The following is a 26,553-nucleotide window of genomic DNA, read 5'->3' on the forward strand; positions in this document are numbered from 1 at the left end:
ATTCAACAATTCTCATATCTATTCTGCTGCCGATGAGCTAATGCCACAACACAAGTATAAATGTAAATATAAGCATGTAACTGGGGAAGGGAAAGGAAACAAAAAGGAAAACAGAAAAACAAAAGGGGAAAAAATGTATGTGTATGTGGGAATGTGTATGTATGAACATGAATAGAATTAATAATACTAAACCAACCCATCCTGCAAAACTCACCTGAATTGCAACCAAACCCAAACAGATCACACCCTCCGCTTGTTTATTTTTATTTCTTTTAATTATTCTTTTTGTTGTTTTTTTCTTTTCTTCACATGCTGTCCCCTGTTTCCTATCTGTGTCCTTTTTATGTTTTGTAAACCAATATCATCTCCTGTTGCCTTTGTATTTGTTAGCATGTCAATACTGTCTATATATATATGCACCAAATTGCGAATTAAAAAAAAAAAAATTGTTAGTGCTCAGAAGAGAGAAGGGTTCTGAATCTCCATATCAGTCGGAGATAGAGAGGTGTATTATGAAGAAGAGAGAGTGAAGAACAACCAAGACATATGTTAGGAAATGAAATGTCTCGCAAAATGTGCTGTTTTTTTTAAGTCCAAACTAAAATGGCTTCCTCTGGATTCCTTGGGGGACACTGGCAATGCTGCAAAGCCTGCTTCTTTAAATGACTAATATTACACTTGTGGCACTGAATTAATAAGCTGCAGCATGATAAATCTCTATGATTTATTATGTTCCCTCCAGTGTATAATCAAGTTGAAGGAGAGAGGGAGAGAGAGTCAGACAGAGGGAGATTGGAAGAGACAGAGACATAGCTGGGTCTGAATTGAGACACAATAGATGAGGCCCTTCCTCTGCACAGCTGAATGGACAGGCTTACATAGCTTTGAATGAGAAGTGTGAAACAGTCAGCCACCGAAATCAGTGGGTGGTGTTTAGCAGAAGGAAGGTGATTAAAATACCAAAAAGTTCAATGTGCAGCACGCCGTGAAATATGACATATGGAACTGCCAAAACAGAACTAGCAGACGTTCTTTTCCCCCCAAAACGGTATTTTTCTTTTGGAAGCATGACTTCCCCATAAGGGTGGTTTATGAGAATATCACACCTCTATGGAAGTCTCATCCCACAATCCACAGGAGGCTTTCTCTCCCTCCTGCCTACTTCTGGTGGGCTGCCATCGTATTCTTTCCTCGTTCCCAGATAGATGTTTGTAATTGGAGCTCTAATTTATGATCGGGCCTTGGTGCAGGATAATGATATGGAGCATTGTAATTTGCTGATGCAAATTGTACGTTATAATGGGGAGCCATAAAAGCCCCAGCAACATCTCGGAGACTTGCCAAACACCCTGAGCGTTCATTACAGCCCTCATTAAAACATCCACGTCGGCATTGGGAGCTCTTACAAATGGAAGGAGCATGTAATTGCTGCTTGATTGTGGTATATGTAACATATGATAAAGTGGAATTACCACTTTATTTGTCTACAGTGTCTGTGAAACTTAATGGGGAGAAAGCCTGCAGTAAACAAATCCTCAGAGCATTTTTTGATTGTTACATTATAGGGCTATTTGTTTAAAGTAGGGCAAATGTGAGTTAGGGGACAGTGCATCCAGGACAAACTAAGAGTGATGATAATCAAGGCTGGGCTTAGGGGGGTAAAACTAATGCTTTTACCCATGAGAGCCTGTGTTTCATTTGGACTAACTCCAACATGGGTGATAGCATAGGGCTTCGTCTGGGAATACATTAACTGGATTTAATATAAGAAAAGATCAGTATTGTACTTTTTCATTACCCGGCACCAAAGTCATCACCATACATTTGCTTTAAGGGTGGTGAAACTAGATTGGAAAAGGTTACAATGAACCATTGAAGGCACCTTTAGTGAAAACATATTTTGTACTAATGCCGATCTGGGCCTCTGGAGTATAGCTTCTAGCCATTTCCAATCGTTGATCTCAATTCAGTCCTAACGAAGGGGGTATGTGGAACGCGGTGAAGCTGAACGTCCCAGCTCTTAAGCAGCCTTAAGAGCAAAGCCAAGTGGCAAAAGCAATTAAGAGTTCATTTAGAACAACTGAACTATGCTGGGGCTGTTTTTTTCTAAGGCCTGGTCAACACTAATTCACAGTGTCGCCTTTTTATTCAAATGACCTCTCCCCAAGTTCCCTTTGTGTTGGTACTGTTCTAATGCATCTCCATTAGAACAAAACCTGAGCTGCATTACTGAAAATGTAGTTTCCCTCCTCAACTCTGAATGATAGCAGACCTCCACAACCAGAGCTGTGTGTGCTCAGCCACTGGAAAAGGATTTTCAGCCGTGTCATTCAGCCAGGGCCCCAGAAGCCTGCAGCCTTTATCTGCAGACCCGTTGATTGATGTGTTGTGGGCCCTGCTGTGGTTAACAGCAATTTTTATCTGTTGCTAGCGGCAACAGCCCAGGTCCCTGATGTGCAGAAAGCAGCAGGGCCCAGGATCTGAAGCCGGACCGCACACAGGGATAAACAAATAGGTTTTTCAAGGCGGACAGCCCTCATAGAGAGGCCCCTGACAGGCAGCGCCCCACCCCAAGGCCAGGACAATGTCAGGGCCCCAGCCCACTCCTGCTGGGCTCTTGGTTTCCTTCACTAATTTTCACCATGTGCTGAGCCGGTGGTATGGAGACACCTGCACACCCCACTGAAAAGTAAACAGAGCGAGAGACAGAGAGAGGCAGACAGAGTGAAATACAGAGAAAGAGAGTCACAGAGAAGAAGTTAAGAGATTTCATATACTGTGGGGTAGAAGCCATGGCTTTCTGTTAATGCTCTGTGTGCTGTTATTAGTGGTAGCAACGAAAAATCTTGCTGCAAAAATGATTCTAAAAATAAGATATAATTTATACTCAATTTCCTTTCAATCGCTGTGTTTAACATTTAATCCAGTGAATCTGTGTCGTTTTGTTAAATAAAGCGTGAAGCTTTTAATGGCTTCTATTATAATTAAGTGACATAATCCTTGTATTCGATAAAGATCTTGTAAAAAGCCTCGTCACTCAGACAGGGAAGTGTATTTGCCACAATGTGGAGGTCGTGAATGCCAAATCAATTAAAACAAGGCTGTTTAAGAATGCACAAATGACTCGGAAACAGCTCTGTTTAGAGTGTAGACTCATTTAGCGTTAAATATGATTATGACAACCCAAGCAGGGGAAATGAAGGAACGGGTGTGTCTGAGAGCTCCGAGCACTCTTGCTCAACCCAAACACTCCGGCTAAGGTTTTACTCTCTGACATCGCAGAGATAAACCCTCCCAAAACAGACTAGTCAGATTATACTGTCACAGACAAAGCTCTATGCTTTTATCGTGCGTGAAAACATGAGCCGTAGCTTGGCCTTGGGTGGTTTTAAAAGATGGGGGGTGGGAGACTGAATCACTTCATCTGAAAGGAAAGGGAGGTGTGTTGTCTTTTTCACTTAGCTAAAACGTCTCCTCCTCTATACAGTATATCCAGCCCAAGGGGTAGCGACAGGAAGGGCAGATAGTTGCAGTGAGATTTTTTGACATTTTCTCTGTCTGTTGCAGCCCGTATCTCCCAGGAGCAGAGGGGGATGTTGGGTTCTTTATCAAGGAGCCCCTGAGAGGATGATAAATCGCCAGAGCCTGGGCCCATCTCCTGCTGGAACAACAAGCAGGTAGCAGCGCAGGAAACAAGGCAAAGATATTGTCTCCCAAACACAGCCGAGGCTATAATGAAGCCTGCACAAAGCAGACAGGAGAGAGTCTGCCTGATAAACAATTCCATATCCAGTCTTCCACAGAGAGTGAGATAGCGAGTCTCAGTCCTGCTGCTACATATCGCTACTGGACTCAACGGTCCAGAGATTAGCCTTCACTCCTGAATGGGGAATGAAGGGTAGGTGGGGGCAGCAGGTGGTGGGAAATGATTTCAGGTCTAGCAATGTCATCAACTGGAAAAACACACGTTTAGATGAACAAGCAACTGAAGGGAGGTCACAGTTACCCTACCAAGTGAAATCAGTTTGTTGAGACAGAGCATGGATCTGTTATGATGTGGTTGATTATATATTTATAGTATAATTGATCAACTTTATAGCAGCTTTTTAATAAATGATTAAAAACTGAAATAATTCTATATTAGCACTTAAACTGGTTTGCTATTACTGTATGTGCTGTATATAATATTCATAGTGTTTTAGTTTCCCATTGTCTGACTGCTGTGTTCCCCTTTGCAAGAATGAGTCAACGGCCAGTATTTTTAGCCTATCAGGCTAATTTGAGAGTAATTTTCTGTAATCATTTCCCAAAAACAAAATGTGAAAGTATTGAATGTCAGCAAATAGTTTCTGTCATGACGAGCTTAACTGTAACTAATATTTGCACCAGCTTGCAGAAACTCATATCAGTTACAATGTAGTATTAGCAATTCACTAGAAAGCACTACCAACATTTGGATTCAATAAGCATTCAGTTAGCAACTTTTTAACTGTCACTCAGTGATGAAATATTAGTTAGGCAATTCCTTTTTGAAGTTTCTCTGTTAGCTTTGTCTTTTAAGAAACAATGAAATAAAGAAAATGAGATGAAACAAAGTATAACAGAATGACGAGGATACATGTCATGTTTCTGCAGAATCTGTGCAGATGATGTACTTACATTTATAGTATGTGCAGCATTTTTTCACTGTTAGATTGATTAAACTAAAGCACACAATGTGTTCTCTATGTAAGCATTTTAACACAGCATAAAGGTATTTGCTGAGTCCAAAACACTCTGCTGGCTCCAATTTTCCCTTTTCATGAGTCTGGCACTAAAACCCCAAAGCTTCCTTTACATTCTTGTGTAAACCATTCAAATGAGGCCATTCAAGCCTGGCAGGCAACATAAGAAAGGAGACATATGGAAGCATAAACAAGAAAAGGCGTTATCCCCCATAGAAGTAGAAAACAAACTGTCGGGAGAGATTGTCATTTCTACCTCTTAGTGCCTTGTGACAGATAACCAGCCCCCATCCACCAGCTTGATTTTCAATTGTTTGTGGAGAGGAGGAGCAGTAGATGGCGATCAGTGCCAGGGGCCAAGCAGCAGATAGCCCCGTCCGTGTTGTTGGCAGCCAGTGGTGCTGCCTGCACCTCTGTGCCTGCCTCGTTGACCCCCCTCCCCACCTCACAAACAGCCCTCCACCCACATACTGTACATAGCCTCTCTCTTCATTTTCCTCCAGCCATAACACTCTAACCAGCCCCTGGCCTTATCCTAGTCATACTCCTCCTCCCATACCCGCTCAGCCTCTGCCTGGCAGTTCCATGGAGCCCCCAACCCCCACACCCCATGCCCCCCCCCCCACCTTCGAAACCATCATACTGTAAAGCCTCGAAGCACTTACAGATAAGGAGACCCCTGAAATCAAGCGGACCCGGCAGCAGAGCAGATTGAGAGTCAGAGCTCAGCACCCAGGAGGTGCCCAGAGGCTACAAACGCTGCAGATAGCACCATTGGATAGCCAGAAAGGGAAGCCAGACAACATGAAACTTCCTGCCCTCGTTACTGGACTATGCTTGCACAATGCCCCCGCCCCCACACCACCACCCACCAAGCCCCCTCCACATCCATTTCTGCCCTCTCCCTGTGACTCCCCCTTCCTCCTTTCAGATAAAGAGAAGGCCTCGTTCCCTGCCGACTCAAACTGACAGCTCGAGCCAAAGGGCTCCACATGCTTTTTTGGAAGGTCTTGTTTGTTTTCATCCATCTGTGAGCATGCAGCCGCTGGGGAATAGGAATGTGACATGTTCTATTAAAACAAAATTTTAAAAAAAGATCGCATAGAGATCAATGTCTTTTGAAGTTAAGCTTTGTTCAGCGCTTTAACTGCAGTCCTTTGAGGCAGATTAACGATGACAAACCATTTATAGTTGTTTTGTTTGTCTGGATGATTGCTTCCAAGCTGCAATAAGAACTGCCATATGCCACTCATCAGCTAAAAGTAGCACACTTTAAAGAATGTTCCTCTTATGAGTTCCCCTTTAAGCAAAGGACATAAAGGACGACCGCTGTCTCTATTACCCAGAGACTAGACACATCATTGAAACAATGGGAGGGGAAGAGCGCAAATTTACGGTTCGAAAACGCACTGGGGCAAGGCAACAGATGCTTTCAAGGGATAAAAATAGTTCTGCTCTGACAATTTGTGAGATAGTGTATGTTTGAAAGGATTGGGCTGACGGTTTTCAAGGCATTACTAAATATTCCTCCTGGGTACATTTACCTTGAACAACACTCTACATATTCTATGACGAAAACACATCTAACTGAATCCTTGTAGCAGCCAATAATGTAATAACTATCTATAATGTAATAACTGCCAATAATGTAATAACTTTTCCATTGATAATGTAATAACTTACCAATAATGTAATAAAACTACTGTAATTTGCACATAATGTAATACTTATATCACTATGTTTAAGTTTATTTATTACTTTATAAGTGTCAGACTTCCGCAGCACTTACCCTTACTGTTGTTACTTACTTACTTTCAAATAGCTGCTTAAAAACCTGACCCATCCTGACCCCTGAATCTTAGTCCTAACTCTGAGAAAACATAGTTTCAAAACACGCGCACATAAAAACCAGGCACGTGCATGTGATACATGTGCACAGAACAGTATCCACGAGTGGAAAAGCATCCTCATGAGATAGCATTTCTGCTCCATGTGCACAAATACGGTCCCGCAAGCACGCGGCTGTGACAAGCGCAAGCTCGACGCTCCCTACGCACTCGCAACTGCTCAACATTCGCTCGCTCGTCAAGTTGACTTTTGAGACTTTGGAGGCGGGGATGGAATAGACAGTCTGCTCCTTTGATTGGTTGCTTAGAATACTGACCAACACCTTTGATTGGCTGTTTGGTTTGATCACTGACACAGTCAAAGACAGGTAGTTGCCTGAGAGAACAAAGGGAACAAATGTAGTGGTTTTTGATCTGGACCGGGTCTAATGTCGTCTGGATGGAAAAATATCAGTGAAATCATCCTTTTTTCTGTTTTCATAAGTAAAATAAAGGTTTCACAAATCTTAAAGTGGGCTTAAACACCTTTAAGGCTTTTTCTACAATGCCACAAGTGTAAGTGGTAGAAAACGGAGAATCAGGTGCTAAATATCAATATTCATGTTTCCCTTTGTGCTCTCAGGCAACTGCCTGTCTTCAACTGTGTCAGTATATAGCCAATAAATAAAACTTTAATAAAGTGATATAAGTATATTATTACATTAACGGCTCCAGTTATTACATTTTTATGATTTTTTTAACCCAGCTAATAATGTAATAACCAGCCAATAATGTAATAACTTATTACATTATGTGCAAAAAGTTATTATGTTTTTAGTTCAGAAAACGTATTACATCATTGGTCAGTTATTACATTATCAACTTTTACTACATCAAGAACGGAAAAATGATTATGTTATTGGCAGTAATTACAGTAATGGTAGTTATTACATTATTGGCTGCTACACTCCTATTAATGCACATGTCAGTTGTTTCCAACAAATCACCAGACATGTTTAACTGCTATGAAATTGTATTTATTGCATATATGCGGGGGCTTTTAAAAGGCTTTTAGGCATATTGTCAGATATGTGAGCAAAAGGGATCCTCCACTGACAGTCACTGGAGGAAGACATAAAACTCTGACAGCCAAATTGCAGCACCGGCGAATGGTGCTGATCGATGCCAATAAAACAAGGCTCTTTTCACCAAGGTAGCGCAGGACACCTTCCCACAATTTAATCAGTCAGTCAGCCAGAATTAATGTTCCTAATATCATGATTTCTCCATTACTCTATTTAACATAATTAAAATGTCGAGTGCCGGGGCCATAAAGCGGGTCGTTGGAGATTGTAATTCTGCCGTAAAGCTATGAAGCATGAAAATGTCACTTACCGAGTAGCCGCGGCCTGACAGCGAGTGAGTGGAACTCTGTAGGGAGAGAGAGGAGAACAGGGATGACCTTTAAGGAGCGTTTCACTCGCTGACACAGACATGATGAAGCAGCGCCGCTTTAATATCAATATTCACGTTAACCTTTTACCCGCCCCGCCATGTACCCCACATCCGCACACCACTCCCATACAGTCTGGCCTCCACCACGGGGGTAGCTGAGTGGCACCCCCTCTAAACAGGTCCTGCTGAGAGACTTTATTTGAGTGGTCTTAGAAATACATGGTAAAAAACCATAATTATTTGGTAAAATTATAATTAAAATGGTGCATAATAGTAATTTCAAAGGTATACTATGCAAGATTTGTCAGTTGGTGTGTGTAAACATAGCATTCAAAGTTGGCCCCTCCTCCCCAGATGCAAGCTGAGAGCACAAGCGAGAGAGAGAGAGAGCAGTGGTGGTTGAGCGAGCTAGAGGGTGAATGAAGAGAGTGGCACACACACTGTAATACAGGTGATGTGCAGCAGTCCGGGTCCAGATTAAGTGTCAACATTTATTTGTGTGAATTCACTTGTTTCTATGCTGTCAAAAGTGCCATCTGACATTGACAGACACATGGGAGTGAATCCATCATTTGCATCAGTAGATAAAATGATAAAACACACCTTGATACAGAAATTGTTGTTTTGAGAGTGAGTGACAGCTCAGATACCCTGGTTGCTGAACATGTTGACTTCTCCTCTTATTCCATCTTATAATTTTCCATGTATTTGTTTTGCCCTCAAAACAAACAGCAATGAATAAGAGCAGCATCAACAGGGATTTCTGGATAACCAGGGAGATTTTTTTTTAACATATAATCTACAAATATAGTGCACATTAAAAGAAGAGATTATTTCCAAAATAATTTACATGATTTATAGACAAATATCATTGCAAACATTAAGACATGTTCGTCATTAAACATTTGATGAACATTTTGTGCTGCATTTGTGTCTTTTTTAAAATGGTGACTATCCAATTTCGTATCCAAACCAAATGCTCTTCGTTCTGTTATATCAGCCCCTTTTGTACTCAGGATAAATATCTCTTCATGGTTTTAGGGAGGTGATTTGGCCGATCAAGCTCCTCCTGTGTTTTCTAATGCAGTCCTCTAAATGCTGAACAAGAGCAGGATGGAGACAGAAAAGGCTGGGTTTTGTTCTGTTCTCTGGCTCTGTCTGTCAGCGCCCAGCACGAATACCAATCTCCAAATCCCTCCCTCCACTTCCACTTTTCACTGCTTTTATTCCTCTGTCTAGATTGGCAATTTCTCCCCCCCTGGTCTCTGGAGGGGACTTTTCTGCTAGACCAATTTCATCCATAGTTCCACCTTCAATCCAAACGACCTCCCCCACACCTTCACCACGACTGCCTCCCTTGTTTTGCACCCTCCCAGTGCCCCTCATCCATTCTTCCACACCTGCTCTAGGCCTCAGCCCTCATCAACGCCTGTGTGCCCCTCTGATTCGCAGGACGGCTCCTGTGGTGACGATTAGGGAGGAGTCCTGCCATGAACCGGAAAGCAGGCTCTGCGGGAATCAAAAGGCTATTCCCGCTCTGCTCAACCTCTCTGCTCCCTTCACTACCACGATCAAGGAGGAGGCCAAAGAAGAGGGGAGGAAGAACTGCACAGAAGGCAAAATTTGTGGACACAAAAGGGCCAAAAGTGTGTTCCAGTGGGAATGTGGTCTGTTGTCTGTGTGTGTGTGTGCACGTTGTGAGTATATGCATGTGTTTGTGTGTGTGTGAGTGCATATGTGCATAGGTAGTGGGAGGCCAAGGCCATTTGGAATTAGCCTTACTATGTAGAGTTCATTCAACTTGGAGCATTCTGAGTAAAAAGAGAGGCTTATTTAAATGATAATGAGGGACAATCCATTGGATTTAGTGCTGGTGAAGGGAGGAAAAGAGGGGAGGGAAAGGGGGGATCCATTAAAACGCCAGCGGTTCATAAGCCATAGGGTCGGCATACAGCTAAACACTCTCTCTTAAAAGCCATTATACATGGCTCTCAATGGATTTCTGCAGCGCTTAGGACTTCAAAAGGATTTAAGAACCCGCCCCAGAGAGGGAGTGTGGGGGAGGGAGGTAGGACGAGTGTGTGTGTTTGCGTGTGCATGTGTGTGTGTGTATGGTGATTATGATGGTTGGTGGCGAGAGGGATGGGGCGGATGCTGGCGGCATTTAAGGGTTAACTAAACAGCTCCGGAGAAGAGAAATGTTGCTAAATCCACCCCCTAATCCTCTCCCCATTTCCATGCCCCCTCCTCCACTCTCCTTACTAAAAAAAAAAAAAAAGAGAGAGAGAGAAAACAAGTAAAAAGAAAAACATGGCAACAAGAGGGGAGGGTCCAGTCCATCATTTCCCAACCCAGACTACTGATTTTTGTCATCGCAGGGAGAGGTGGGCCAATGAGAGCTCGTTGGAGCATGGGGAGGCAAGGGATGCAAGCATGTATGCCCTCTATGTCAGGAAAATCAGGTAGGTGGGTGGGTTGGGGTACATGTGGGTGGGTGTGGGTGGATACAGGGGGGTGGTAGAGACCCTGACAGCACCACAACTGCCACCCTCTCCTCTGCAGGACCCAGATGCAGTGGAACCCACCCCCTCCACCACCTCACATTTCCCTAATCCCTGTGTGGCTTAGTGCCGGGGCACCGCTGCACCACAGGCACAATTACCTAGTCAAAATAAACAGATAAAGACCCAACCATGGCAATGAACAAACAGCATCCCCTGCATTTTTTTTTTTTTTTTTACCCCCTGCTCCCAAATTGATGCATGACTGTTTTTACAGGCAGGCAGGCGGGTGCGTCCGCATGTTGCATTTGTCTCTATTTCCTTTGGCGGTAAGACAAGAGAAATCCATTTTACTCGTTGCCGACGCTGCATCATTAGTTAAGAGCTCTTAAAGCTGGGGAGCCACTTTGATGTGGTGGAGCATGTTTTACGAAAATTAGCAGAGCTCTCAGTGCGGTGGCGGAGATTTCATGGAGCTGAAAAAATAAGAAATATAGGGAAGATGGTGACATGGTGTTGGAAAAGAATCTTGCTGTGTGTTTCATGGCCTTCGCTTAGTGGAAAACAAGAGCCAGCAGAGAGACGGACAGACAGACAGACAGAGACATAGCAAGACAGGCAGAGGGAGAGAGATGGATAGATATGGATGGCATGGCTACAACGATCAGCGTCTGTGCACCATTTTATTTGGCTGAAGATTAGAGAGACATGCCACATCTAACACCGTTGGCGATTACAGCACGCAATTTTCAACAGTACCCTCCCTCACCAACACCACCTCCACCACTTCCACCCTCACTCTACCACCCCCCCTCATCCGTGCCTCCTCCTTCTCATTCTTGTCGTATATCCCTGTCAGAGCTGTCAACTGGCGTCGGTCTTTTATCTGACAAGCCCGCCTCTTCCTCCTGACTTTTTCATTAAAAGACATCCTTTTACACAAATTCAAGAGAAATAGTGTGAGAGGAAGAGGGGGGACTGTGCACGAGAGAAACAGAACAGTGAGGCTTAGAAAAAAAGAAGGATGGAGATGGGAAAAATTAGGCTGGGTGATGTTTTTTTTTTTTTTTTTTTTTTTTAAATCAGGGTGGATTTTCAATTGGAATGCTGAATAGCTTAAAACAATGCATTTAATAAGTTCATTAAAATCTTTTTCTTTCCATCATTTTACCCCTGCTGGAAAAGGAAGCCTGCATATTTTTCCTCCCCTTCTTTCTTTCTCTCTCTCTCTCCTCCTGCTTTCGTCAGCTAAATGAACAGTCTGATTGAATTTAGTTAGGTTTGGGAGGCCTGCTTGACAGGCATTAGTTAGGAAGCATATTTCTACATTCATTTAAAATGAGCCGCTTGGGATTTTGCATAAATTCTCATTACTTCCCCTGTATCTAAATTGCATTATTTCATCCCTTACGCTGAACCAATGCCTGGCCTCCATTTTCCTTTGCCACCTACTCATCCTCTAAATGGGCTGGCATATGGATGCCGGCGCAGCGATAATTGGAACAGTATTTTTAACTCATTCCATTCTGGGGTCAGTGAGGTCGGCCCACACCTGGCTGAACCGCTTTAGGTCATGTCTACATTTAACTGCGCCATGCTTTAAATAATGCCAGGCCAACTAGGTGATGCTGTGTGACTGGCCTAATCATTCCTGTCTATGAACTGCCAGCCAACCAGTCTTTTTCCCAATACACAGGGGATTTATGAGGTGAGAGCTGGAAACAGCAGGAGCTACTGCACCAGCTGCCCTCTGATCTCAGTCTCAATGTTGCTGTCGTCCGCCCACTCTCTATATTCCACCTCAGAGGTCCCCTGTCTTGGCCTGTGAAAGTGGATAGCCTGGCTCTCTGTAGGAGGTCTGTGAAAAAGGGAAAAGTCTCGTCCAAGGTCTCACCTCACTGAGCTGCTCCTTAGAGTTGCTCCTGTGCGGTCGGCTGAGCTCCTGCATCGTCTCATCCTCGCTGACTTTGACTGGACGTAGTGCCAAAGGTTTGATCTGCAGGGGACACAGAAAAAAGAGGAAGACATCTTCAAGTCATGCACTTACCACATATCAAACTGCTACATTCACAACTAAGGTATATATATCGAGAAGCAGTGATTTCTGGTCAATTTTTGGAGAGGCATAAACTATATTCCTAAAAGCTGCTCCAATATCACTGTAAATCCCTGCAGAGTGGCTTATTACTTTAATAAAATAACAAGAAAGAATAACATTGTTATTAAAAGACCATGCCAGCGTTGGTTTGCCAGTTTAATACAAATGCACTTTACATTACCGTGAAACCAAATGTTTGCCAAAGTTACACTATCATGTAGATGCATTCAGTTGCTCCTGTATAAATATATTCAGATGCAACAACAGTAAATTTAAATACATTTCTATTATCCATCTGAGGAAGGTTTTCACACAACATACAGTAGCATATATCTAATTATTAATACATGAGGAGCCAATAAACACATTCATAGGAAATTTTAAAAACTGCTATCCTGGATGTTGGAGTTTACCACCAGCACATGAATGCCATGCAACAAGATGTAATCCTAATGAATCTTTAATAAAACTGAGTATTATGTCCATTATGGTGCATTACCTAGGTTGATTTCATACCTTGTTGATGTACAGAAATGGTAATGCAGAAATGTAGGCTATGTACAAATGCAAAAACACCAGTGCAGTTGTTTTTCTACTAACTCATCACTAACCAGTAGAAAAGTGGCTAATATTAATGAACTATAATTGAATAATTGTTATTATGATAATTGAATTATTAAATATTATTCGATTTGGTGACATAGAGCGTAATACACTTGGTTTCTTGTCAAAACAAGATCAGCGGTGTGGTGCTTTTTGGATTGTGCATTACATTTAAATGACCTCTGACACATTCATAGGTTTGAATTTGTTGGTTATATTCAATACCCAATAACCAATATTTATAATACATTATATATGATAATTATATATAATATATTGGCTTTAAATATGACACAGCCACTGAAGACCTGAGCTATTCATCTTATATCAAAAGTTCAGACATTGCATTAAATCAAATTGCAAAACAAAACCATCAGTAGGCCAAAAAACGTTACAACCAGGGGACACAAATTTAAGTCACATCTTATTTCCTGTCACTCTCTGTGATCTATAAACAACTCATAGCAAAACAGCATAACTACAATGGCTTCAACTGACTTTCAATGATCCATGGTCCTTCTACTCTTAAACTGAGGGGAACGCGAAGTTGGTGTGCTGCTTCACAGCTCAGTGTCAGTTTGTGCTTTGGTTAAATGCAAAGCAGAACTGGCCGTAGCAAAAACACCTGCAACACCACCTGTTTTTTTTTGTTGTTCTTTGTTCTGCGTATCACGACATTGAATGAGTTGTTACAAAACTTTAAAATTATTTTCCTGTTTTGTTTGGTCACTTTCTGCCAATAAGTAAAAGAGAACACATGCTATAAAAGAAACACGAAATGAACTACAATAGCGAGAGTGTAAGGAAAGGAAAGTAGGCTGCATGGCAACAGTAGTAAACACTGACATATTGCATCTGTGTACTGTAATTACCATCGATTACTTCCAAATCGAAATTGTTATCCGTCTCTTGATGTTTGATGAACAGGGACAGCCATCCCAGCTCCACCAGAATTGGCAGTGCACCCCTAGTTAAAAAAATTCAGATGTGCATGACCAAGCACCATGACAACTTGTGGAGCCTTCGTGCTTGACACAAAAGACGCAATGACGTCATTTTTAGTGCACGTATCCTCGCACCAGGGATACTGTGTCGAGCATAGCTACAAGTTTGTATTGTGTGCTTACCTTAGCCTTGACCTACATACAGTACAAAAAAGAATATAATGTTTTTGCACAGGTAGAGTCAGTAAAAAGTCTGGATCCACTGCTGAATTCTGTCTAAAATCCCCATCCACTCCATTCCCTCATAGTTTATGCACATTCTTTACCTTTGCAAGGCCAAAAACAATTCAGTTGTTTTTTTACTGAGGTCAGTAAAAAAAGAGAAAACAAAAAATATGTAGCATCAATTGTGAGTAGATAAGACTTAACGACACCTTTACCGACACATTTCAGAGAATGCTTTCATTTTCGTTTTATTTCTGCAGTTTTATGGTCTTAAAAATGGTCACATTAATATAGAATATCAAATACTGGCACAAAATATCACTTATCAGCAGCTTAAATGTACAAATGTCACTAGCTGCATTCAGCCACCCACATCATGGTAACCCTAATGCCAATGTTTTATTACAGCCCATCCAGACCCACAGTTGGCATGCCTCCAAATTCCCAGCCAGATGGGAGGTTGGCGAGCTCGGCAAGGAAGACTCTGCGCTGGTGCAGTACCAACCAATCACAAAGTCCCGTGCTGCTTCCCCACCTTGGAGTACAGTGGCGATGGCCGCGGGGTGTAATCCATTTGACTAGCAGTTTGCGTGTAGCAGCTCCCCTGGTGGCACTCGCCTTGGCTGGCCCCAGTCTCCTGATCTCCACTGTAATTTAAGCAGATCACTGCTACAATTAACCTTTCCCAGTAAATATCAATTATGGCCCCCGGCTGGGCTAGAATTAAAAGGGTCATCAGCTAATCTGACAGGTCCTGTACGCTACCACCTGGCTGGGAGAAAGGGAGGGAGGCATGGCGGCAGAGAGAGAGTGTTTGTCTACCCTTGTGCCCACCAGCTCACATGCCAAGTAGACACAATTCCCTTTTAATTACCCTGCCGCCGCCAGGGCAAGCATGTTGATTGGCCAAGGGGCATTAGCAGTGCACTGAGGTCAACAGTGACAGGACGGGGATGGGGTGGGGTGAGTGTGGTGGAGAAGAGGAGGGAGCTGCCACCAAGCAATCAGGGTGTAGAGATGGAAGGGAGAGAAACCTGGCGGGTGGGCCTAATCAGGTTTGACTTCCACCTCTACCCGCCTCTCCCTCTGCCTCTCTCACTCTCTCTCGACTACCTGTCAGCCTAATCACTCCTTGAATCTCAAAATAGATGGTGGCCTTTTTGATTTCCTTCTCTCAAGGAAAGCACAAAGAGAGCAATCCTCCTTGGCAGGCAGGAAGGCAGGGAGGCAGAGACAGAGCATCGGGGTACAGTCGGCGTCACGTCGCCGTCAAGTGCAGCTGTTGATTACTTTGTTTACCCAGCATCAGTGTTGCTGACAAATTCCTGAAGGCGCACAAAGTGTTTCCATCTCCTCTGGGGCCTGCCGCTACATTACCCAGTCAGCAATCAACTTGGCTATTGATCAGAGCACAGCGTCTAATTAGCCACCTAGGTTAATGATGCAGCGTGCAACGACCGTTACCCGAGCCGCTGTTCAACGGGACAGGAGAGCAATTGATCTAGGCAGGAATTCACCAACTCCGACAAAAGACTGGCAACCCTGACTGCCTGTGATTAAGGCAGGGACTAATTTCCTGTCTGGGGAGGTGTTTAATTGGCCCTAAGCTCCCAACTGTACAGCTTTCATGTGTTGTTTTTTATTTTTTGTCTACTCATTAATGTTAAAGGACAAGTTAGTGAACTTGAGGGTGGGGCTAATCTCTACTGAGACGTGACTGGTTGCAAGTGGTGACACAGTTCAAGGTCACAATGCCTTTCCACTATGCTTGAGGTAATGCCTTTGAAATGCACTGTGGGTAGCCCTGGGGGAGCTGTTCTTTGCCACCTGGCTGTTTTAGGGAGCTATAGTTTCTGTTTTCTTTTTGTGTGAATTAAGTTGGGAGTTTTACCCATGCAGTATTGGACAAGGGTAATCAGGTTGAAGCAACAAGTGAAAGTGGTTAATCTGTGTGTGTGTGGGACAGTTTGCCTAAAGACAACAGATAGAAGATACACAGAAAAAAACATAGCTAAGTAAGGGCCTGTGTTTTACATGAATAATGTACTGGAAATTAGCTCCATTAGTCTCGGTATTGAACATGTCTGCAGTCCCTCTCTGGAGGCTGCCGCTCTGTGCTCTTTAATTATCTTCAAAGGGCCCTCCAGCATCTTAATTTCCCCCCAAGTTGAGTAGTGCCGACTTGGGTCTGCTCATTTATACTACTCTAACCCTACTACGCTAACCCAAAGCCCCCCTGCTTAGAAGGGCTAGTCAAGCCATTGACAGAGACAGTAGTGGTTCACATCAGTTCATGCTAGGCTTGGCTAACTTTCCTTTCCCTCTCACTCTTCCTTACTCTCCTTGCAGTGTCGATCAATCTGCAGCCTGTCAGCAGGGAGCTGGCTAGAGGCTGTTGGGTGATGCTTTGTTGTCCTGTTCCTTTGATCCTCCCTCCTCCTTCACCTTGCAGGAGGTTTGGGGGCGGGGGAGGGGGCATCGGATGACTGCGTGATCTCCCACCTTTTCCCTCCTTGAATAAAAGAAGCTGTTACTCCTGACCTCGCTTTTCCTCTCCCTGTTCCAGATCCTCTCACTCTGCCTCATCTCTCCCTAGCCTGCCGTCACCTGTCAACAGCGCTAAGGGAGGCTGTGCCTCAGCCTTGTCCCAGCGTCAATCCTTATTACCCTTGGATCCTGGACCTTGCCCCCCGTCCACTCCTTCATTTCTAGCTGCCTCGATGCTCTTCTGCTCCGCACTACCACGCTCCTCTCTGCTCTCTGGGCTTCCCATGCACAGGGCGGGGAGGAGATGAGGGGCAATACAAGGAAGGGAGGGCTGAAGAGGACGGATACAGATCCTTCCTCTAATTTGTTCTGAAAAGTGTCCTGCGCAAAGGACCCTCACCCCCATTAACCCAACGACAGGCTGCTACCGCTGCTCAGGGAGGCATCAGCGCTGTGTGTACGTATGTGTGTGTGTATGTGAGGGGGCCCAGTGGTGTGGCGGGCGGAGGCACCTCGGTGCTCAGTGCCGGCTCCAGCACCGGCTCAATCTATCGGCTCATTATCCCCCCCGCCCAGGCTGGGGTGCAGACAAGTGCACTTTAGGGCCACAGGCCAAATTGATTCATCTGCCTTCATTTTCTTCAGGCTCAGAAGTGGCAGCTGCTCAGAGGCAGGGGGAAGGAGCTATAAGATGGTGAGAGACAGAGATGGGAGAGAGCGAAGGAGAGACAGAGAGAGTTGGGGATAGTGTGAGATGAAGGGGGGGAGGCATCAAGAGAAAGAGGTGTTCCTGGCTTTGTTCCTCATCCATGTCTCATTTCACTTTTCTTCCTCCTCCCCCCTCTTTTCCCTCTCTCTCTCTCTCTCTCTCTCACTCTACAGCACCACCAACACCTCCCTCCCTTGAAATCGCTATCAAGACATGCACTCACTCCCCCACCAAGTCCCAAGTTGGAAATTAGCCCAAGGACAAGCGAGTGGATTTACTACAGGGAGAGCAAATGGATTTTTGCTTTTATTTTGACGAGTCCCAGTGTATCCATTACGCCTTTTAATCATACATTATTCATAGAGCTCACCTTATAATAAATGACCACATAAAAAGGGGTACACATATTATACAAGGCCTAAAATGTCCCCATAACTCTCTCTCCTAGTGCACTCAGAACTACATCACATTTGTAAGCTGGTTCACAAATATGAGCCTGTGAAATCGCAGCAAGATGGCGTTTCTATTCCAAGCAATGACACCAGGACATGACAAGAGTCAGCATAATAAAAGCAACACATGAGTACAAATGATGTACGCAGCAAACAAATTAGAGGGCGTGATCTAATGTCCTGTGCACAAAATTGTGATGTAGAATGCTGCACAGTGTAAAACTAACTGGGGTGGCCACTGCGACCGCCCAGCACTGTAACAAAGCAGTCATCCTGAAAGCGAAGCCGCCTCCTCGGCCTGATTCCCAGCCAACAGGGACCTCAGGAGAGCCTGAGTGTCCCGCAGGGCCCCGTCTGGAACAGATGAACTGGGGAGAGGAGCACTCCCTGTGGGCCCCAGGTCTCTCCAATCACTCTCACCATATGCCTCCTGGGGGAGTGAGGGAACAAGGCAAGAGAGGAGTAAGGGGGATGGGTGGGAGGGGAGGGTGCACCTGCTCCCAAATACGAACCCATCCCTCAGCACCTGTCCCGGGGGTCCACTGACAACCGCAACCGACAGACACACACACACACGCACATACACACACAAACACACTCACCTCACCTGTCAGCCAGGACCATAGGAACAGTATCTGCCCTGCACTGATAAGCACAAGGCCTTACAGCAGCAACACCCCAGCCCCCTTCTCCCCTCCCAACTCCCACTCCAAGGCAAGCATTTCTCAGAGCTACCAACAACAATTAGACCGATGATGTCAAAATGCTAATGATGTTATTGGAAGGAAAGCAAGGGAGCGATGCTGTGAATCTGCGTTTTGCTCTTCCTGGTTGGAAACCCAACATTATGCAGATCTTCCTCCTCTCTTGTTGCTTCGCAAGAAATGCACGGCTTTGATTTTTGTGCACACTATTAAAGCACTTAAAGCAGTGAGCGCATTTTGCAAAAGATTTATGCATGCTAACAAGGAAATTCAAATGGTGTTAACTTTGAAGGTTGTATTTTTTTTTTTTTAACTCAACATGATTATTTGCAAGTCAAAGTTCACTTTGGCTTTCAAAAAAGAGGGCACATTCAAAGTTGCAGTAAAACAACTTGAGGTTGTGGTACATGCCACTGGAAATGCCACATTTGCACTTAGTGGTCAGAAAAACCTTTTGGAGAGAATGAGAGAATAATTTATTCATTCATTTTCAAGTGTGTGCTGTCGTAGCTCTCAATGCTGTAATTATATCAGCAAGAGTATTTTCAAGGTAATGGGGAGGCATGGGGAAATAAAAAAGAAAAAAATACTGTATATACTATGTATAATCTCACCTTCTGAATAGCTGTTGTAGAAAATGAGTGTTAACCTTAAAAAATCATTTGAATGTGTAGCATAAAAGCTAATTTCATTTCACTTGATAATTCGTGAAAGCTTTTTGCATAGACCAAAAACCATGTTGTTATCTAATTAATATTGTTTACACACAACTTCATGACCTCATTGGCATCCTGTATCCGTATCACAAAGACATGCCATTGATGTTAACCACTAATGATAAATGCTCATGTAGAATAAAAAATAATTGAATGCTTATTAGATTAATGGGTGACTGCTTAGCTAAATTATTAGCTGATAAGTAGTTATGATTGTAGGTCATTGTAAAATAGTTCCACCAAGTAAAGGGCCAAAGACTCTTTCGAGAAAGAGCAAAGCACTAAAACTGATCTATGTTTTTTTTTTTTTCATGTGACACAGGCTATATTTTAACCAAATTACTGATTGTATCTTTGAGATGTCTGGAAGTGTGAGATAAAATTTGCCTCCTACATGCAGGTCAAAGTGTAACACCGTGACCATAATAACTGTAGGTATGCGGCATCAATCACAGATTCGGCAACAGTTTCATGTGGAAAGGATTTATCAGTTATGACTCTCAACTCCATAACCCTCAAATGGACAGAGATAAGGCTGGCGTAAACACTCTTATCAGCTGATAAGAGTCTGTAGGTGGGACAGATCAGTGGTCCAGACAGATGTCGCAATGACAGAATGTCTGACTACGCAAAGATTTTCACAACTTGCACTCCCAAGTTGGCTAAAAATCAAAGAAAATAATGCTCTCTATAAATAATAAACAAGTCCCAATCTATGTAATGTGATACAGAAAGTCATAGGATCATTACAAAATAAGGACATCATAATTATTTTTTGAATCAGGAAGTTTATAGGGTTCAATCGATACAACACTGGATTCCAGCACTAGTATCAGCCCAAACTTAATTTTAGAATACTTCACACATCACGTTAGTGTAAGTGATTATTAATTTGTTTCTTACGTGTCACTTTGGCTTTGTCAATTTACGCATATTTCACCACCAATTACTTTCATCATTGACCAGTATGTACCACTGATCTGTGTACTAGAGGTTCCAGTTCTGCTCAACTCATGTAACACCATTAATTATCTTTTAACACTTGAAAATGATCTTATTAGCAGTTGAAAAATTACATTTTTGGAAGTGCAACATTCACACTCTCTCCTGCGACTACACTTGATAACTTTGTCACCCTCACACATACTTTAAGAAATGTTTAATTTCCTCTAATGTAATCTGAAATAATTATCAGCTGAAGCCAACGTACGCGCTGCAAAAAGGCCCCTTTTAACAAGTCCACCAAACACACACACACAACGTAAAACTAGCTATCATTCACCACGACATAATTAAAACACTGAAGATGAGATTGTGGGGTAAAGGAAATGAGCAAGTGATTAAAAAAATGCGAGATGAAGAACAGTCTGAAACTTCCAATCTGTCTAACTTTAGACTGTGTTCTTTAATCAAGTCAGGAAATGGCTCTTTAATGGAATGTCTGAGTAAAATCGTGCAGTGTTTCCTAATCAATATGTTATCGCCTAAGTCCTGACCAATGAGCAATCGACGAATGACCAAGAGTAACTCAACACAAGATTTGAAGTTTTTCCTATTTTTTATTTTAAAAAACTGTTGTATGTCTCTTTTTGCAGACCAAGGACAAAAATGGCAAAAGAGGTCTTTCAAATTGTGTTCTCCTTGATCACTTTGACTCACATACACTTTTTTCTAATGTCAATGTCAGTCAGTGACACTCCCACACACCTGCCTCTACACTTTATTCCCACTGCACAGATCCTGAAAGGCCTTAAAACAATAAATTCGACTAAAAACTGGCTATATGACATTTATGCCCATTTCTTAAATGACGCACATGATATAGTGTCTTTGTGTAATTGATCCTACACTGGTTATCTAAGGAAAGCCCTTACAGCTCACATCTTAATCAGATTCCACTTACAGGTAAGATTGCAATTATGTTAGTGGTAGTAGCTGTTTCACTAGTATTTCAATTTAGATTTTTGAAGAAATATTCCACTACAATTTCACCATGTCCATTTTTCTATTACAATACATGTCCAACATATAGCCACTTTATAAAGGCTTTTAAATCTGCCACTGTTGAAAATATTCAACAGTGATGTATTTCACACCTCTACCAGACAGACAGAGCACTTTGTTCTGAATACAAATGACAAATGTAAATGACAGAGCTGTTTTATGGGCATTAGAACTAGACTTTTCACATAAACAAACTGTTTGATAAGGATTTAACTGATTTAGTTATTAAAGCATTGTGACCAAGAAGTGACATTTTTTTTTAATTTAGACAAATAAACAGGTCAGTGCTCTGGTTGAAACTGATCTCAAACATAACTTTGCCAGTTTGATTGTAATTCCTTTTACTTATCATATGCCAACACCAACATATCTGTGATAAACTAAAATTGGTTGATAATCGATTGATTGGTTATGCCAGCATATCCTTCAGCACAATCTTCCATGTTAGGGACAGCTTTGATCCAAAAATATTTGTATCGGCCTTAGCGTCACCCCTATTGATTGTACTTTATACTATAGTACTGCATGCTAGAGCTACTGTAATATGTAAGACTTAGTGAGGAGCTGAGGCATGTCATCAGAAGAGAGAGGAAAGAGACAGAATGAGGGAGTTTTTGAGGGAGAGAGAGATGAGGTCTAGGCGAAGAGTCAGGAGGTAGTTTGCAGTCAGAGAGTGAGAGAGAGAGAGACCGGGAGAGACAGCCAGAGTGCTCTGGGCTTTTTAATAGGAGGCAGATGCAACACATGTAATGAATCAGCTTCGGCTCGACGCGGCTTCCCTCTGATGTCTGAGTACTCGTCCTGCCCTTGGAAAACTTCTGGGACGTTATCTCATGCCTGCACAGCACACACTGCCAGTGAATTTCAGAGGAAGTGTTATGTGTTGGAGGGGATGAGGAGGTAGGAGAGTTGAAGTGTGTGTATGTGTACTGGCATACCCTCATGTATTTATCTGTGTGTGTATGTGCTGGAATGTTTCAGTGTATGGAAATGCTATATGTGCTAAAATACATAATGTATTTGTGTGTGCATTTGTATATGCTCAAATGCTTAAATGCATCTGTTTATGTGATATAATGTGCATATCTGTATGTAAATGGACATTTCTTTACCCCCATGTATGCTGAACATCTCTATGTTTTCAACGCACACTCTGTAAAAACCTGAATCTTACTGTTAACATGCAGACTGGTAGTGCTCACCTGAAAAGCACCTTTTTTCTTTATGCCAACTATAGCCCCACTAGTGGCCCTGTCAGACTTACTTTGAAAACCTCTGTATGGTCACTATTTTAGGACTTCTAAGATTCAGCTTCACAGGTGAAAATCTAATTACGCTTTTTTCATAGCATTTTGTCTTGTCACATGTTATTGTCTTGGCAAGCACATGTGTAATTAGTCACATTAAGGATGGCTCTGTTTAGGTCTAGTCAGCCAGCATGCCTTGAGGCCTGCACTGACACACTTGAATAATATGCAGCTATTATCAACCTGTGTTTGAAAAGTCGATATGTCCTGACTAAAAGAGATGTCTTGTCATACTTTACTGAACTAATCAATGGTGTATTTCAAGCTTACTTGCTGTTTTAGCATGCACTAAGGCTAGCATGTTAACAACTGCATTTGAACAACTATTGGATGTTGACGTTCTGATATTAGCATGTTAACTAGCCCTGAGGCTAGCATGCTAACGTGCATGTTAACAACTATGTTGACATTCTGATATTAGCATTTTAACATGCTAACAGGTTCTGCTTATGTAGTCATGAAATATAACATTTATAAAGGTGCTAGTGGTGGAGTAAAAAATCTGCACGTTGCTTTCTTCCTGCAACGTACAAACTCTGGTTCACATCAAATGCTGCAGAATTTAAGGAGGAATTCACACATAAATGAATGATGCCAATGACGAATGATGTCTCCTCATGTGGTTTGAATTTCCAGTGAAGTTTGTTCAACCACCTAACTTACATTAAGGCAACTCCATTTCTTCCAACTCAGTCTGCCAAACTATTTTTCATGCCTGACATTTTAACATGTCATACCAGAAAAGCACAGGTGTAATTAGTAACTTTTTAATATCGACTGCATTCCATGCTGGATCACAGGAATGGCTTACTGGGATACTTAATGGAGCTCTATTACTTCCATCTGTGCTATTCTTGCTATGAAAAGTCAAAATATCTCCTGTGAAAAATAACTATTTAAATGGATGTGGCTGTTCAGAGTTAAAGTTTTTGCAAACAACATAGTTTCACAGCATAGTTTTGAGGGTAAAATGATTGCACCTGGTACTAAATAGCATCTAGCATCCTCATTGCTTACCAGTACAGCCTTTGTATTTTCACCTGTTACAGTCACACATTCTTGCTGTCTGCATCCTGTTTAACTTTTTGGAAAGCTTGTATGAACTTTGATAGTTTTGTTTCTTTAATTTTCGCAATAATGTAGATTTTTATGTTTTATATTGTTTTTAGCATATTTTTACTCTAAACTATCATGCAAAGATAAATATAGTTGTGACAACAATATTTCATTCTTCTAAACAATTGTGTTATGTCTAACTTTATAACTCTCTTTTTTCAACCATGTTGTCGGTTCATAACACAAATATAAAGTTAAATAAATATATGTGGATATATTGTAAAAACAACAGATTTCCCCTCTACAAAAGATAACCCTTTCATAATGTCCAATTTTATGACATGACAATTTTATGAATTTTATAGACAAGGTATTCATTGTTACATTGCACTGGCATATTGCCATATTATGAGGTGAAATTGCAAATATGTTTCATTCCCTCAAAAAAATGCACAGAACAGTGTATGTGATTACCAGACACAAAAGGAAAGTTCTGTGATTTACATATGCCATTGCAATGTAACATCATCCCAATCATAATGAACAGAAAAAAAGTCTTGGTACAGTCCTCCTCCTCACAATCCCTTTTAGCCAAGTCTTTTTTCTCAAGCACAGGATCATCACTCCTTTGACTTGCAGCAAATTGGTAGATTGGTAGCGCATCAGACTGCTGTCACACTGGCTTTTATCTATCTCCTGCATAAGGACTTGTTTTAAATACTTATAAGACCAGATGTAAAACCCATGAACCTGACATGCACAAATATGATGGCTGCTGAGAATGATGGGAGGTCAGGAGAGACAGAGAGGGAAATACAGGTGAAGAAAAGAGGGGGAGACCAGTGAAGTAGACTAAAAGGAGAGGGGGAGGGATGGAAAGATTGATGGATTCCCCTCACAAAACTGAACTGTGCACACATGAAAAGAGTTTGTACATGTCACATATGGAAGAAGCGATGCAGGGATAGTTGAGATTGGGTGAATGTGGGGACTGGAAATCTGTAGCAAACTTCAGGAGAGGAGAGGAGAAACTACACAGGAGGTCTCCTCCCTGTCATTTAGGTGTTTGGCTGTGACATCTGCCTCTTTGCTGTCAGTTCCATCACTCCTGCTTGGACAAGAAGAGACAGGTTGGTGGAGGAGATCGAGGAGGAGGAGGAAGAGGAAGAGGAGGAGGAGACGGAATAGGAAGGAGAAGGAAAGCAGATAAGATGAGAGGATTCTAAAGCTTTGGGTTGGTATGGAAATCAGGTCTTGGGAAGGGAAAAAAAAAGAAAAAAAAAAGAAAAGGATGAAAAGCAGATGGAATCAGCCGTTGACATGACAGCATCCAGCCTAGAGAGCGCAGATCTACTGCTTGTGCAATTACATGGCTGCATTTGCATCTATATGATCCCTCAAAACGCTGACATGTGCTGGGATTTGAGCTTCGCTATCTGGGAGTGTCTGCGCACAATTATGTGTGTGTCTTGTGTGTGTGTGTGTGAGCACATTCACGACGTTAGATGATCTGACAGCCGCTGCTTGTCGCGATGTACACTACATAAAATGAGGATGCAGTTGGTAGAAGAGGATCATGTCCATTGTGTTAATAGGGATAATAGTGATTTAATAAGCTTACAGGGGGATTCACTGTGCATTCTAATTGGCAAGGCCCCTCGGATGAAGCTGTTTCCTGTATCCCCCCCATGACTGGGAACAAACGGAACAGTCCAGGGGATAAACAAAGTCTAACTCTAAAACGGTGCCACTTAACAGTGTAAGAAGTTAACATGGCTTAATTAAATGGTAGCTTAGACAGAGGAGGATTGAGTGATGTTATTAGCTGTTTTGGTTAAATCGTACACCTCAAAAATGTCATAGTTTCCCCTGGATAGACAAAATTGAGCTAATGAGAATGTTTGGAAATTCCTGGAGTGGAAATATTTAAGGTATTTTGTCTGTGTTCATTCAGTACATCTGTTTGGACTATTTGGATGGTCTTCAATGTTTGATTTGGCAGCTCTCGGTTGTCCTGCAGATTTTGTGTTTTTTGACAACAACCTCAATATGGGAAGATATTTTAAAATACTTCAATACCCATTTTCAAATTGGATACCAAAATACAAGAAAACCAGCTACATTAACTGCTACCCACCTTTTTTTGTTCAATACAGCACAGGCTTAAATGTCGCTGTGAACATGAAGTCTTACAATAGGGTCATGAAGAAAACCAAAGATGACCCAAATTCACAACTGACTGTCTCGCTGTTGTGTTTTTCTCTGTTTTGGCCCGCTGTGCCCCTCCCTTGCAGCAGTGAACACTCATACATTACAGTATGCAGACTGACACTCTGCCACTTCCAGCACCCAAGAAAACACAATGTGTCGCTTCTGTCTCCTTCATGTATCAGGGCTTTGTTTGGGCTTGTGTGTGCACGCGCGAGGGTGAGAGCACGTACATGCGCATGAGGAACTTTCGCAGCACCACTTGATAGCAGTAACACACTATGACAGTAAAGTACACTCGCATACATATACATGTAGAGTTACAGATGTGGAAAACACAATGTCCACAGTATGGAAATGACTGCCACAGACTCACAGCATATGAACTACCTAGCAGAGCAGGCGGAGGAGGAGAAGGGGAAGAGAGAGGGAGGTGAGCGGTGAATGTGGAAACGACAGGAGGATATTGGGAGGCTAATTGTCTTGAGGAGCGGCCCGGGCGACCTTGGCAGGGTGAGAAGTCAGGGGCTTTGG

At 42.5% G+C, this 26,553-nt stretch overlaps 1 protein-coding gene across 10 annotated transcripts in view; it reads right to left on the reverse strand.

The window, feature by feature from the left end:
* fbrsl1 (fibrosin-like 1) overlaps window positions 1–26,553 on the reverse strand; it is a 291,901-nt gene that overhangs the window by 154,085 nt on the left and 111,263 nt on the right. For all 10 annotated transcript variants that reach the window (XM_067603427.1, XM_067603458.1, XM_067603433.1 and 7 more), the window contains exons 3-4: window positions 12,401–12,502; window positions 7,946–7,981 (exon numbers count right to left, since the gene is read on the reverse strand). In XM_067603427.1, coding sequence (XP_067459528.1) covers window positions 7,946–7,981; window positions 12,401–12,502 — 138 coding nt within the window. The remainder of the gene's footprint in view (window positions 1–7,945; window positions 7,982–12,400; window positions 12,503–26,553) is intronic.

The sequence above is a fragment of the Thunnus thynnus genome, chromosome 2 (genome assembly GCF_963924715.1).
Source record: "Thunnus thynnus chromosome 2, fThuThy2.1, whole genome shotgun sequence".
Lineage (NCBI taxonomy): Eukaryota > Metazoa > Chordata > Actinopteri > Scombriformes > Scombridae > Thunnus > Thunnus thynnus.